Source organism: Xiphophorus couchianus, chromosome 17 (assembly GCF_001444195.1).
Source record: "Xiphophorus couchianus chromosome 17, X_couchianus-1.0, whole genome shotgun sequence".
NCBI classification, from domain to species: Eukaryota; Metazoa; Chordata; class Actinopteri; order Cyprinodontiformes; family Poeciliidae; genus Xiphophorus; species Xiphophorus couchianus.
The window spans coordinates 13221317-13236315 of NC_040244.1; the positions used below are offsets into that span (position 1 = coordinate 13221317).

The 14999-nt window shown below is 37.8% G+C and overlaps 1 protein-coding gene across 3 annotated transcripts in view; it reads right to left on the reverse strand.

Annotated features, from left to right (window-relative positions):
• Window positions 1–387: 387 nt before the first annotated feature.
• LOC114161216 (protein FAM19A5) overlaps window positions 388–14999 on the reverse strand; it is a 165424-nt gene continuing 150812 nt past the window's right edge. For 2 of the 3 annotated variants that reach the window (XR_003598960.1, XR_003598961.1), the window contains exons 4-5: window positions 9584–9742; window positions 388–1897 (exon numbers count right to left, since the gene is read on the reverse strand). Coding sequence is in view for 1 of the 3 variants with exons in the window: in XM_028044388.1 (XP_027900189.1) it covers window positions 1889–1897 (9 nt within the window). In the remaining 2 variants the exon portion in view is untranslated. The remainder of the gene's footprint in view (window positions 1898–9583; window positions 9743–14999) is intronic. The other variant, XM_028044388.1, reaches the window with a different exon arrangement.

The window sequence follows — 14999 nt, forward strand, 5'->3', positions numbered from 1 at the left end:
TTAGCTGTACAAATTTGGGGTGTTTTACCAAAGGCAGAAGAGAAACTGCTCAAATCTGATGCCGCTCCATCGTTGTTTACATTTCATGAAGGAGGAAGTTGCTTTCAGTGTCTTCAGAGGTTTTCGTGCCATTTCCTTTCATGGTGCAGTGCAAGGCACCGTACTTTTTATGACTGTAAAATGTCACAAAAAAGTCATGGATATTAATTATTAGAAAATGCTGACATTTTCAGCTGTCTTGCGAGATCTGGAAAAAAAAAAAGATGAGCTGCCCAGGTCTTCATTCTGAAAAGTAATCTACCTGAAAAACCTGCAAAATGAATGAAACACACATTCATGAACGGAAACCAAACCTCCCACCACCAAAACCACCTGCACATTTCCTGTTTTTTTTCCATGTATTTAATTTATTCTTAAAATATTTCATGATAAAAAATGTATTTATATGACTATGTTTGCAGTGCTTCCTTTCGGTACCGTTCCTCTCTGCTTCCTTCATTGTCCGGATTGCCAACGGAGAGAGGCTGGATTTGTGCGAACGAACACAAGCACCAAAATAAATTAAGAGATCAAAACCCGTTGAGGGGGAAATGAATCAGTATTCCACATCGTGTACAATACAATATCATAGCAAATTAGCAGATTTCAATGGCGTCCACTCACTACCATAGATTTACAATGTTCTGTTGGCTGCACATCAGTCCTCAAGAAATTGTGTCGCTCTCCTGTTTTTTTTTTCTTTTCTTGTCGTTAATGGTTCTAATAAGACTGTGACTTTAGATGACCATGAAAAGAAAGCAGCTACCGAGGTGTGAACAGAAAACCATAGACTACGAGCCAGCAGTAATGAGAACAGCGTTTGTTCACGTTCTACTAAACTGCCATTGTGACCACATTTAAGTCCAATAAGCTTCTCTACAAAGGTACAACATATAAAATTGTTAAATATATAACTTTTTAAGGGCCTTTCAAAATACATTTAATGGCAATTCTTTGCTCTTCCCGTTCCGACTTGACGCCATCCGTCCGTACCCTCCTGTAGACGTGTAGCATTTCCTTCGACATGATTCTGTCCGAAAACCATTGCTACTGAAAAATCACAAATCAGATTTTTGTTTTTTTTGTTTTTTTTTTCGTTGTTGTTGATACATAGTTATACGTATGCAGTACCTATAGTTCCAGTTCCAAAATACAAGTTGTGGGCTTCAGTCTGAAGAAAAGAGAAAAAGTCCAGAAGGTTTCAAAAGGACTCCATTGATTCGATTGTTCGCGTAGAGAGATTGTGTAGCAACCCCTCCCCCCCAAAGAGGAATACGTTTCTTTTGCCACCTCTTGTTCTAATGATCATATTTGTTGTGGTTTTGCTCTTTGGTCTATAAAAATAAAGGAGTTTGACTCCAGCAGAAGGCCTATTCACAGCAGAGAGCGCACAGTTTGGTTTTTACGGCCTCGTCAAGTGGTCTGAAGCAACAGGGTTCGGTCTGTAATGATCCCAGCTGTGCTCTGGAAACTCCAGCACTACAGAAAGACTTGGAGAGGTGGCGATGGTGTTTGGTGGTGTGGGAATCCCTTTTTTTGTTTTTCTTTTGTTCTGAAAATGCAGCGAGCAGCTCCTTAAAAATTGGACTTCCAATGACAAAAAGAACGAAAAGCATTTTAAGGTGTCCGGTCCTCTGCGGCGTAATAAAAGTTTTTCATCAAACAGGCAGATGCATTGACGAGGAGGAAGGCGCTGACCCGGTGACAGACGGCGTGAGGGAGCGGTCGGCGACGCGGAGGTGCGAGTCACAGGAGGTGGGAAGTGTTTTAATAGTAAGTTTGTCCGAAACCCCTCAAGAGCACAAACTCCCACCGTCGGTCACTCCCGTGTTTGGCACCTCTGGTTGTGTTATGACACCTGAAAACACACAGGAGACAAATAAATTAGGTTTTTCACCTCACAAAAGAAATATCTCTAAGCATTTATGTGGCAACTTATTTGCATTTTCAATTTTACTGCGTGTTTGTATCAACAACACTACAGGGATGCGCCACTATCTTTCTGTTTGCATTGTTAAACACGAAACGTTTCTCGTTCTATATGGCAGCAGGTGGTTCTTCTCACTTTATAGTTTCAAATATGTCAGTTTGTAATAGGAGACAAGAAATGTAGGAGCAAAACAAAACAAGTAGGCCTCAATAGTGCCTAGCAAAGAAATTCATACCTTTTCAACACTTGAAACTTCAAAAGTCAGAGGTTTGTAACAAACACATCACCCTGAAAAAACCGTTACCATTGTGGCCTATGATGGTCAAACTTTGATTTTCTTCAGCACAGATAGCTGTGGAGTAACTTTTGAGAAGCTGAAAGGTTTACAGGGAGAATTCGTTGAAAGGACAACTACTATTAAATCTGACTTCTGTAATGCAATATGAAGCCACTTTGCCACAAGACATGTCGGCCAAACCTGCAAAACAAGGCGCTCAGACCAGACGGAACCAACCTGCCCTTTGGCAGAAAACTAACACTACTCCTCGCCCTGACTGCACCATCTCCATGGTGACACATGATGTTAGGATGCTCGTTTTTGGGAGTGAAAATAACAGTTGAAACCAGACAAAGATTTTTTTTTCCTCACTGGCTGAAACACCTAACACCAAATCAAACCCCCTTAAATCAGATCAAACCTTTCTTGATTTAGTTTAGTTAAAATTACAAAAAATATTTCTATTTGCTATGTACTGCAAAACTTTGCAAGAACAAAAGTCTACATATATTTGGATAACTGCATTTTATAACTCGGCTCAATTTGGTGCGATTTAAGTTCAGAAAGTGAGAAAAAAACATGTTTGTCTTTTATTCAGTGTATGTAAAATCTGTTTCCAACTGTAATAAGTTTGTATAGCACTTCTTTAAGCAAAAAGGTAGTTCAAAGTGCTTAGATGAAGGCTGCAAAAGACTTATGACAGAGCTGCATTGTCTGTATGCTAGGTTAAGCTATGGGTTGTTATCCTTAGCCTATTAATTATTCCGTTTACAAAACAAAATGCTGCCATTTGTATTTTCTTCCAGCAAACCTGTTGCCAGTCTGACTCATGATCCATCATCTGATCTGTTAGCGTTGTGTGGAAACAGATGGTGTTGGAGTCAACACAGGATTTCCGAAAGGCCTAATGGATATCCGTTTAGGACTTACAGTTCTCCTTTCCACACTCTTGAGTACAAATTACTGAAAAAATGGCTCACAACACAGTGAGTAAATAATTCAATTTCTTTTTGACAATAGCAGACTGTATATTAGTCAGTTTTTAAAATATTATCAGAACTTTATAAAGACAATAAATTAAAATTTGTATCAGAAATTGTTCACATTACAGGTATTAGAGTGATATGAACAAGTTCTGGTATAACTAGACTAAGTGGTGAGGCATGGTTACTTTTTGTGGGATGAGACAAAATGGCAACATCTAGAAACACAGGATGTTTTGAGCTTATTGTGTCAATTGCCATCCAACTTACTGACATTTCATACCGGCCTAATGGAGATGTTGTGAAACTTTTATACTCGCCCACAAAGAGACATACGTCACATTTTGCTCTTTCTACCCATCTAAAACTTTATATTTAAACTACAAACAAAGATTTTAAATTCTTAAATGGCAAAAACTAGAGAATCAAAATTATGCTCAATGTAGTAACATTGTGCAAGTGGGAAGATTGGTTTCAGATGGTTTGTTTATATGTCTGAAATGTTTGGAATGAAATGACAATGCTATGGAAGCAGAGAGCAGACGTTCGCCGCCTACGCTTTTTCTCGAGGTAACGTCTTAATTTTCCGTTTTCTCAAAATAAGTTAATTTCCCAATGGGTTTCTCAAGGGAGGCTAATTTCCCGAGATAACGAGTCGATTTCCCGATGGTTTTGTCAAGATGAGTTAATCTCGAAAATCCAGATTAGCTCGTCACAGTGACAAAACCATCAGGAAATTAACTCATCTCAATAAAGCCATTGGCAAAACGTGTATGTGGAAAACGTACGCTCTCGGCTTTCGTACAATGCATGGGCATGAAGATATTGGAATTATTTTAAACATTTCCCGATGGTTTTGTCAAATTAATCTCGAGAATTCACGAGAAGAGAGAAACCTCTACTCTTACCTATCAATTTAGGCTAGTTTTAAGAATTGTTCTTCTAAGGAAAATTTTAAGTAAAAACTATTGAAACAATATAACATTTTCAAAATCAACTGCATTTTACATTTACTTGTGAAAAGAATGTGGCAAAATAAAATGTAAATCTACAAAATAGGGGCTGTTTTTACATAAAGGTAATTTCCCTTTTATGTCTCAAAGGACTGCAGTCAGGTGAATGAAAGGAAAAAGCAAGATAGTTTTAAACTTGCAAACAGCTTGCTGCAGTCTTTCATCATTTATATAAATGCCATATTGTTTTTTTTTTTTCTCCAACACTTATCTTGAAAACAAAAAGGTTTCTTTTGTTCCATGAAAATCACATTTAGCCATTGTTCCTGTGCAAACGAGGACGTTAATTACAGCCCTCTGATTGCACTGTAAGAGTGTTTTGCAAATCAAATATTTAGACATATTTAGTGAGTCTAAGCTAATAAAAGCAGTTAGTAATAGTGCAGAGACCGTGCAAAAAACATAATCTACAACAGAGAGCTTCTTCCAGCAGCCTCCTCACCATCTGGCCACTGCCAGTCACACAGTTAACTTGATAGAGGTACCGATGCCTTCCAGGAGCGCTGCAGAGCCACTGAAGCCTAATTCATAATAATAAACTCTTGACGATTTCACAGGGTGCAATTTGCCATGAAAGAGGCAGGTGTTGGATAGAGTACTATCATGTATCACAGATGACAATGTCTTATGCTTTGGGAATATTAAACATCCCACTGACTCTCGGTTTATTGGAGATAATGTCATGGTTTTGTTGGACCTGGACATCAAATGAGCCAAATCATTAAAGGTAAAAGCAAAGTCATGACAGCAAACTGCTTGGCCAGGCAAGTACTGAATGCCACAGTGTTCGTCTTTCAGAGCTTCCTAGTGGGCATGATGACATTTAAATTACACAAATCAAGGGAAAAAAAAGGCTGAATTACTGCAGATGTTAGAGAGAAGAAATGCAAGGCTAGCTGCATAGTAGGTTTTCTATGTTCACATACACACTGGCGTAAATAGTTTACTGTTATTACCATACCCAAATCTCATTTTAGGAAAATGTAGGCGCTCTATTAAAAGCAAGAGCAAAATTTATACAAAATTAAAAGCAAAATAAAATTTTATAATTGCAAAAAAAGACCCCTGAAGTAAGAGTTACTGGAGGTTCATCAGATATGTTAATTTTTAAAAAATTATTATTAGAAGAACCCTAACCCTCAAAGATCAGCAGACCAAATGGCCCTAAAGGTATGTCCTTGAATTTGTAAGAGAAAAAAAAAAAAATATATATATATATATATATACAGTATATATATAACCTACATCAAATAATTTTCTATCTACATCTACAGGACCTAAGAGTCCACGGATCTTTTCAATCCAATCAGAATTGACAAAACGGCAATATCTAGGTGTGTAAGTCAAATTGACCCGACTAAAACAGAAACACCCTGGGACAAAGCAACTTGATACATTCATGTGACAGTAAATGAAACTGTTAATTCAGATTCATAACTGCTGGAAGATTCTTTAGGGAATATGACAAACAAAATTCATCTGTGTTAACATGGAATTTTCTCTTGTTCTCTTGTTACGGAGAGGCCAAACAATTCACTCGATTCGTATCAATACTTGCCTGGGAGGATTAGTTCGATGACGAGGAAGACATTCGATTTCAGTTATGTTACTTAGAGATTCTTTTCCCTGGGGTTTTGACTGATACATGGAAATGTGCATACCTTAAAGCATTGCATCCGCAGTTGTTCTGAGTGAATATGTTTGCAAGTGGATGAAAAATGGACTCGCACAACATAGATGTTGACGGGAGTTCTAGGAGTGAAAATGTGCAAATATGGCAGTTCCGGGTTGACATTTTCTGTGTGAACTCTTCTTGACTCCCTTTCAAAATATCACTGTGCCGAGACGCACGGTGAACGTGTGAATGGACACACTTCAAAGACAACAAATCTACATCGGCTCTCCAAAGTATTCATTCTTGTTCGACGTGAATAATGCAACAGCCGAATGACAAAATGATTTTGTACAATCTTTACAGTTGGACAAATCTGACCTTGCTTTTTGCATCACCTCGTATTGCTTCGTGCGAATCCCTCCTTGTTTTATATCCCAAGTCTTTTTGCACTGAAGCACATTCTCCGTCTTGCTCACACAACAGTTTTCCGGATGAATATTCATAAGAGAACAAGTAAGTTAGGAACGATCCACAGGTTAATAAGGGACGGGAAATTGCTCGTTACATGCTGTGATGTTGGGATAATGCCTGAAGCAGATGCCGAGATCAAAATCCATGAACATGTATGCATGAGCCTCCAGACGCCAGTCCCTGTCTCACATTAGGTTGGGGGAGTTCAAAGCTATCGGGGGTGTTATGTCATTATCAGGCCTTTCATAGCGCATTTCCTCAGAACATCAAAGTAAACACATTTCACTATGTGCATTCGACAATAGGATCAGGACTCAATTCTCAGGAAGGAAACATTGGAGCAGATTTACTCCTGGTGGCATGCGACAGTCGCAACAGAATGGCACTGATTTGTTTAGGACACCAAATAACTTCCTGGAAATGTCAAATATATTTAAAAAAATATATAATTTATTGAGTAAATTGAAGGGTCAGTAATTAATTGCATTTGAATCAAAAACCATATATTTGTTAAATGAGAAACGCTTTCTGGTGCTAAATTATATAATAATAAATCTACACAGGAACTCAAAGATATTTATAGTTTTTAATCTGTTATTTAGATTATTCAGCGATCAGATTGGTGCAAAGTGCTATTGCATTTATTCAGCTTTCAATTTTAACCAACCCGTAATTATTTATCTTTTAAAAAAAGATACTTCTTTAGAAATGTGAACTGTAGATGCTGACATTAGCAATGGGGGATATCTCAGTTTTAAATAACATTGTTTTGGTTAAATTAGCTGTTGCTACCATCACTGATGTAGGCATCAGATTATCTTAATCTGAGTTACAGTCAACAAATCAACAGAATAAAGTTGTATTTTAAGCTTGAATACCTCCAGTGATAGTCTACATTTCTGTAAAACGTGCACACAACAAGCGTCTTTTCCACCATCCTATTAGATTGTGTTTTGTAGCAAAATTTAATGTCAGTGGGCTAAGAAGTGATTTACGGATGTACCAGAAACATGAAAATACAAAGGTTCCAGCTTGAACAGTTCTAAATCAAAAAATAATAATTTACATCTTGCAATCTGTTTCACATTTTGGCTTGTTACAATGACAAATGTTATTGTGATTTTAGATATAAGACCAACTCAGGAGGTCCAACAGAAAATGCAAAAAGGAAGTAAAATGATGAATGAGTTTTTTTATTTGTTTTTTTTTTAAGCCCTTCTGAGTTAATACTTTGTAGAACTGTCTACTACTGCAAGGCTAAAATCTAATTAGAGTATGCCACTAACAACTTAGTAGAGTGAACATCAACTCGACACTGGATTTTATTTAGGGGTCTCAGATTGAAAGGGGTTCAGTGCAGGGTGCACATTTTAATATTTTATTTATGAAAATTGTCAAAAACCAAATTATTTCCCTTACATAAAATCCCAATAAAATACATAAAGTATGAAGTTAAAATTCAGAAAATCTTAACAGGTAAGAATACTTTTGCATGGTAGTGTAAACAGAGAGTGACGCTCTTTCCTGATACTCAATTAAAGGACCAAATGCTTCTATCCAGTCTGAGTAAACAGAGTTGTGCACTACAGCTGTAAGAGTCGACAACAGGAATCGAGCTCTGTGTCTAAATATAGTCTGGCATCTGCTGTGGACACACTCGTCTGGACCGAAAAGCAGCAGGACCAAATCTTTGCTTTGAAAGCGAATCATAACACCGGCCATAAATGGCGACAGTATTGACTCAACAGGCGAGGCTGGCTTTCTCCGTGAGAGCGGCCATCTTTACGACTTCGGCCTCAACCCTTTTATTGTGCCGCATGTTAAATTTACAGCGCGGCTACTCTATTTCCCAGTCGCTTGTATTAATATCCCGGTCTGTCTGGCGCCCTGCGTTGTTTGTCAGCCTGATGCAACCTGTCGCAGCAAGGCAATTGTAAGGGAAAATATAAGGTCTGCCTATAATAGTTGGGGGGGAGGGGGAGATAGGGTTATTAGATTTGCTGCACACATGGATTTTCAGTGACTAAACATACACAAGAGAAAATGAGGAAGCCAAACAAACAATCAAGCAAACACTGTTTGTATGCTTGATGTTGTACTTCTTTCCAAGCTTTTAGGATAAGGCTATAAACACATCCATATGAATAAAGTGCCTTGTAAATGTCTTCAAACACTGATCTCTATCATATCTATAGAGAGGAAAAAATATACCTGCTTTGCAGATTATTTTTTTTATTTATTTTTACAATTTAAATTCTAAAACGTTCATGCAAGCAATTTCCTCCAGTGCTGCCGTAGCCCACTGAACAAAAAGCATCATGAAGACAAAATAACACAGTAAACAGGCCAGGAATAAAGTGGTGGAGAAATTTAAAGCAAGATTTGGTAAGCTGTTCAATACATCAATTAGAGTTAGGTATACACCTGCTGCCATAAAAAGACAATAAATCAAATAATAGCGTGATAAATTAAAATGAGTGCGATAATTTTCAGTTGCATGCTAGTTTGTTTTCCCACCTGTAGGTGGCAGTATTTCTTATCTCTACTACAGTACACTGCTTCCTCAGTCTTAATTGAGGTCATGTTCAGGGTTTTTCCTGGAAAACCTGCTATGCCCTAATGGTGCTGGTGCAGTCCAACAGCAATCCACCATGTTTTTGTGTTAAAAGTTGCAAAAAATCAGAGGTTCATGAGCAGGCATCATAATTTGGAAATAATAGTGTGAGGCCAATAGGCCTCCCAAGGACGGCACAATTTGTGTCGCGTCCAATTCAATGAATCAACTACAAACCTAGCTTATTCAGTCTATACTGTCACTTGAGTATAAAATAAAATAAAATAAGCAATGCTTATCCTTGCAAATATTTTTAAATTAGCTCAACAACTTCAGTGAATTTGATTGTAAAAGGGAAAAATAAAAATTGTGAAAAGATATTCAGCATTATTCATTTTTAAGAAGAACTTATGGAATGCAGAGATTTATTTAGTAATATTTTACCAGGTTGTTAATGGGTTTTACCAATACATTCTGCCTCAATTGGCCCTTGGCAACATTCAAAATCTTGATATGATTCAAAATTAAAATGACTTCAACACCAGACGTTTATATGCAGAAATGTACAACCAAGGCATCATTTTACTTTCACTTCACAATTTTTAATAATTGCAATGAACTAATTCTGCCTGGTCACTGATTTAAATGAGCTTTCTTTAAAATAAAAACATAAGGGTTTTAAAACAGGGTTTTTATTGTACCTTGCAGCGTCAAAGAAGCCCTTGGTGCTGTGCGATCAGGGTTAGGGTGGGGTTGTGGGTGGTGGTGTTGGTTGGTGGGTTTTGGCTGTCTGTCAAGGGGTCATCAATGCTCTCCATAGTGCAAGAATGTCGAGGGGAACTCTTGTCGCGTCATAGAGCCTGAAGGAAGAGAGGAAGAGGGGAAGGGGGCGATGGTTATTTATTCTATTTTAGACAGTCTCATCCCCCATCAACACCACCACTACCAATTTATTTAGAAGGGAAACTGGTGCTTTTAATTTACAGGTTGTTCTGGGCTTGTGTTGGTGTAAGAATGCTAGTTAAGTCAAATAGTGCAGCTCTGGCATTGTTAAAATGTTGATATGCAGCATTGAAAAGGAAACTATTGTTATTCTTGAAATACCTATGGAGATACTATAGAAAGATTAGAATTAGGGAAACTATGTTCTATGTTGTTCTGGTTTATCATAGATTACCTCCAGAATTTGGGAGTAGAAAGGATAGAAAGTCAAGGATTTTTTTCCTCACACTATTCCAATAAAAGACACCAACAAGAGTCAATAACACATAGAGATGGACTGACATGATTGGTAAAAAAGTTTGGGTTTTTTTGTTAAAATTCTTTAAGTACAATAAAGTCCATAAAGAATGCAAAACACTTGGTGTGGATATGAACAGAACTCAACTATAACAACCTGGCCTTAAAACTCATGATCACAACAGGGTTTCCTGTCAGTACAGCACATAAAAAACTAGGGAATTATTTTATTATTGTATTTATGTCATTACAGATCTATGGAAAATCAATCAGGTGCTGTTCTCGCAAAAATGGAACCAACTCCCTGGAAACCTGAAATGTTCGGAAACTGTCAACTCACTTAAATCAAGAAAAAAAGCTTTTGGTTGTTTTTAAAGCAGTATTTTAATACAACATAATGCATAAATGTATTAATTTATTGCTCTTTTCATTTGTTGTTGTTTGTTAATAGGATTTTTATTACCTCTATTTGAATTAAGCTGTGTATGGCTGGTGCAAGCCAAAGAAACACTGCTTGCCTTTCTTGAGCCATTATTCATTTTCTACCTCAGTAGAAACATAAAGGCTTTTAAATAGAGGTTAAATACAACATTTAGATAAATAGTTACATTTTAAGAGCTTATGACAAAAACTGCAGCGCCAACATTCTGACATGTTGAATTATGTTTCAACTCTCAAAAGTTCTTTTCTCAACATAAACTCCACATCAATCGATGCTTGTAAAGTCACTTTCTTTTCATCCACCCTGATGTTGTTAAAGCGGTAGAGCAAAGCAATGTGGACACTTGGCTGAAACACAAAAGTGGACTTTTCCACTCGCTGCACAGAAGAAGCTTAAATTTAAGCTTACTTAGCAGATTATTCCCCCAGGCTCTTAGTTTGCTGATAAGAACTTTAAAAGACGGACTTTACCATGTCCCTTCCTCTTGCTTCACTCCCTGTTAACACCTCCCCAAAAATGGAGGGAACTTGTTCGCTTCAAGACAAAGCAAAGTGCTGAGTTTGCTCACTGCAGAACGGGATGCCGGCAGACGGGGCTAACTGTTAGCGGCAACAGTGTTTCTTTATCTTTCTCCCTTTCTATCAGCCTGTACAGGGGGCGCCTGAGCGCCTGAGCAGCTGTCTGCTTAGTGGTGAGCCTGTTCAGCCCTCCTGTTCAGCTGGATCCATCTGCAGGGCCCAGAGGGATCAATTACCAAGCCTGGTACCGACCCACAACTGCTGGGGGAGGGAGGGCTGCATGGTGATGGAGGGTGGTGGAGAAGATGGGGAAGATCCCATCAGGCCTGGTCCGAACAGGATCCACAAAGTCAAAGAGTGGAGGAAACAGGCTGTAAGTGGGGGCTTCAACACTTGCTTACAAAACCAAGCCTAAGGAGATTTTTTTAGATCAGATTAAAAACTTTTTTTTTTCCTAGACACAATATTTAAAGGGGCAGTAAGTATTTTCCAGGAACATATTGCCATTTTCTAGCACAATCAAGTAACTACATTACCTTCGGTTATAAAAATGCTGTATATATCAAATATGGCTTAAAAGAAATTTGACTTCATAATTTAACACCTTGAAATTGGGTCTCTGTCTCCTTAAAAACTCCTGCTCTTTCAGAAAGTCCTTCTTCATGAAGTCATCATAACATGGTTCCTCTATTAACACTTCAATAATGTTTTTACCAACGTTGCACTGAGAAGTAGCTCGTACAATGAGCTCAAAGATGCGCAGTTTCACCACGTGTTTGCTAATTGCTGCTGGCTAGTCTGAAGGAGCTAAGTGGGGGAAGGAGTGCTCTGTGAGGCAGAAGCTCAGAAGCTGCAGCTGGGAGGAGGAGCTGTGTCCTCAAAGGCGGAGCTAGGTCTACCCAGGCGTTTTGCACAGCTTAATGGTTGCGACGGGATATTATTACAGGATTTCTGAAATAAGCAAGAAAGAATCAAATACACACTCCAGGTATGTTTTTGATGAGGGAATTATAACGATGTAAAACTCAAAAATATTATTTTACATAATACTGCGCCTTTAAGCAGGGATAATAAAAAAAAATCACAGTCCTCAGCTCAGTGCATATTATGCACACAAGAGTGTCCTCCCCCCACACGGCGTCTTGAAAGTCTATGAAATATGCATATGCCAACTCATGAGCTCGTACATTATCAAATATTATAATATCTTCTGCTCACTTGTCTGAGTTGGAGTGTGACAGTTCATCTTGTTTCCTAATTTCTGTCTTCTGCTTTCCTCGCTGAAAAAGTCTTGATTACTGTAATCACCATCTTTCTCTCAGTAGGTGCCACTTTCTGCTCCAGCAAGTTGTTTACATCCTAAAAAACTGACAATCAGAAGCAGCCTAATGGAACATATGATTAAGAACCAGTCAGAGGATTATTACTATGTTTGCTAATGTCCTTCCCGTATTAAAAATGCCGTGTTGTGACATTTGCTTTGAGTAAAAGACACAAAACAGTGACGTCTGCAGCAGTCTATAATGGAAAGTGCATTTTTTTCCATTAAGCTACCTGATAGGGTTTTGCTGCTTTATTGAAAGTTATATAAAAAGGTATAGTGAAGTTTAAAATATATAGTTTTTATTTTACCCATTCTTAAGTCAGATTTTTTCAAGTCCTTTTAAAGAGGCCAGAGAACGACTGACTGAAAGAAGGATGCTCCACTTTTAAAGCTGGCTGTTTGGAAAAAGTTTTACTCTTGGAGAAAAAAAAATTAAACCCATAGTTATAGTGTAGAAACCCAAAGACACAAGGAAGGATGGAAAAAGAAAAGGCCAGGAACAGGAAGGAAAAACAGAAGGAAAGAAGGAAGAAGGAAAGAAAAAAGGAAGGATAACATTTAAGATGGGATATGGAATGAAGTCTTGGACTACAGGTAGTTTTCAAAACTATTTTCTTTCTCCATGCTTATCAAGATATGGAAAGCACTGCAGAAAATTACATAATTGTCCAGACAGTGCTGAAACCTTAAGAATAAATGGCTTCAATAAATGTTAATGGATTTTTTTAATGAGCTAAAAATTTAATTGTGATAGCATAATGAAGCCATAATATTTTTACTCATGGATTATGCTTTTTTTCCAGTTCACCTTTTTTTTGTGAATATATAATATATAAATTTAATAAAGGAATACTTCTTGCACCTTTTTTTAACTCTATATTATTTTTGAAATGAAAATTAATTTGTGATCATTCTCTGACCTCGGTACAATAAAGCCGTTTTAAAACTAAAAAACAGCAAGTGTGTTAATTAGCCATGTCATTATTTATTAGAGCAAATAGAAATCATTGTGAGAAGATACAATGATTCCTTCATTGTATCTTATTTAAGGTACCTTCAAAAACAGAATTTACTTTCTTTTGACGATGTTAACATAAGGTTTACATCTTTAAAAAACATATTTGTACTTTTTATACAGGATCTTGTTTTTTCACAGTGCTATATAGCCTGAAATTATACACATAATCCCCTAGAGTACTGTTGGCTGCTTTAGCAAGACACTGTGTTTAAGCAGAAGAGTACGTCGTCTTCTGCTATACGTCCCCGTCTCAGTGAAAGCCACACTCTCTCCAGAGATGAGCAGCACTGTGTTGTGCCCGCCATCATTTCAGACTGGCAGATCAAACGGTGCAGAGAGCTATCGCAGTCGGCAAGCATGAAGGGAGTGAGAGCTCAGAGAGAAAGGGAAGGGAAAAAAGTGAGAACGGTGTAAAGGGAGAAAAGCAGAATCCCCTCAGGTTATCTGTGGGCCTTTTGTGAAGCACGGAGAGAGAAGCAGCATGGCGGGGAAAGGGTGGCTGTGAGAGGGAGACTTCTAAGGATGTCAGATCTAAAGCAGCGTAAACTGTTGAGCTTTTGAAAGTTGATGTGCTGTCGCTCTTGGGTTGCTGATCAGAGTCTGACTAAAAAAAAAAAAATTTTATTATAAACTGATGCAATTTTACACATTTGATTTTATTTATTTGTTTTTTAAGGACAGGCTGTGTACAGATCTGTCCACAGGAGGCTTTATTTAAAAAAATTGAATCGTTTTAAAAAATTTAATATCCAGAGATCTTTATGTAAAAAAAACAAAACAAAAAACAGTTTAATCATTTCCCGCGAACGTTACGAATTTTAAATTAAAGGTACTTAAGCCGTCAAAAACATACAAAGCAGAATTTGTTTGTTTTTTTTAAGGATCTTAAAGTCTACTCTTAAATTTAGAGCCACAGGAGGCATTGGAATAATAAAGGTTTGAAGTCCTGCAGCTGCGACTGAAAAGGAAGCGCATGTAGGGATGATTATGCTCACCAGGTGGCTGTGGTGGGTGAGGAAATCAAATCAGATTACATTTGCACCTCAAGGGCAGGCCACAGTCAATGATGAATCAGTGACAAGGTTTGGTTTAAAAAACCCAACCTCACACTTCCTTTGATGCACCCTGGCACAAACCTGATGCATTATATTTATTTTCCCATTTGTATTACCTAGTTTCTTTTAGTCTGCTGCTGTACAAAATTTACAAGCAAACACAATTTGTAGATCAATTTGTAGGCTATTTAAATATCCAAAATAAATAAACAAAACAACAGACAACAAATAAAATAAACGCTGAAGTCTCTAAACAAAATTGTCCTTCAAAACAAAAGGTCTAGTTGAGACTCATAAAATAGACTGAGACCTTTTATTATCTGGAGAGAGAAAAGAGAAAACAATAAATCATGCAAATAGAAATGATTGAATTTGGGGGCGTGCTGTGGTGGCGCAGGGGGTTAGCACGCCCCACGTTTGGAGGCCTTAGTCCTCGACGCAGACGTCGCGGGTTCGACTCCCGGTCCCGACGACCTTTACCGCATGTCTTCCCCCTCTCCACACCCCCCTTCCTGTCTGCC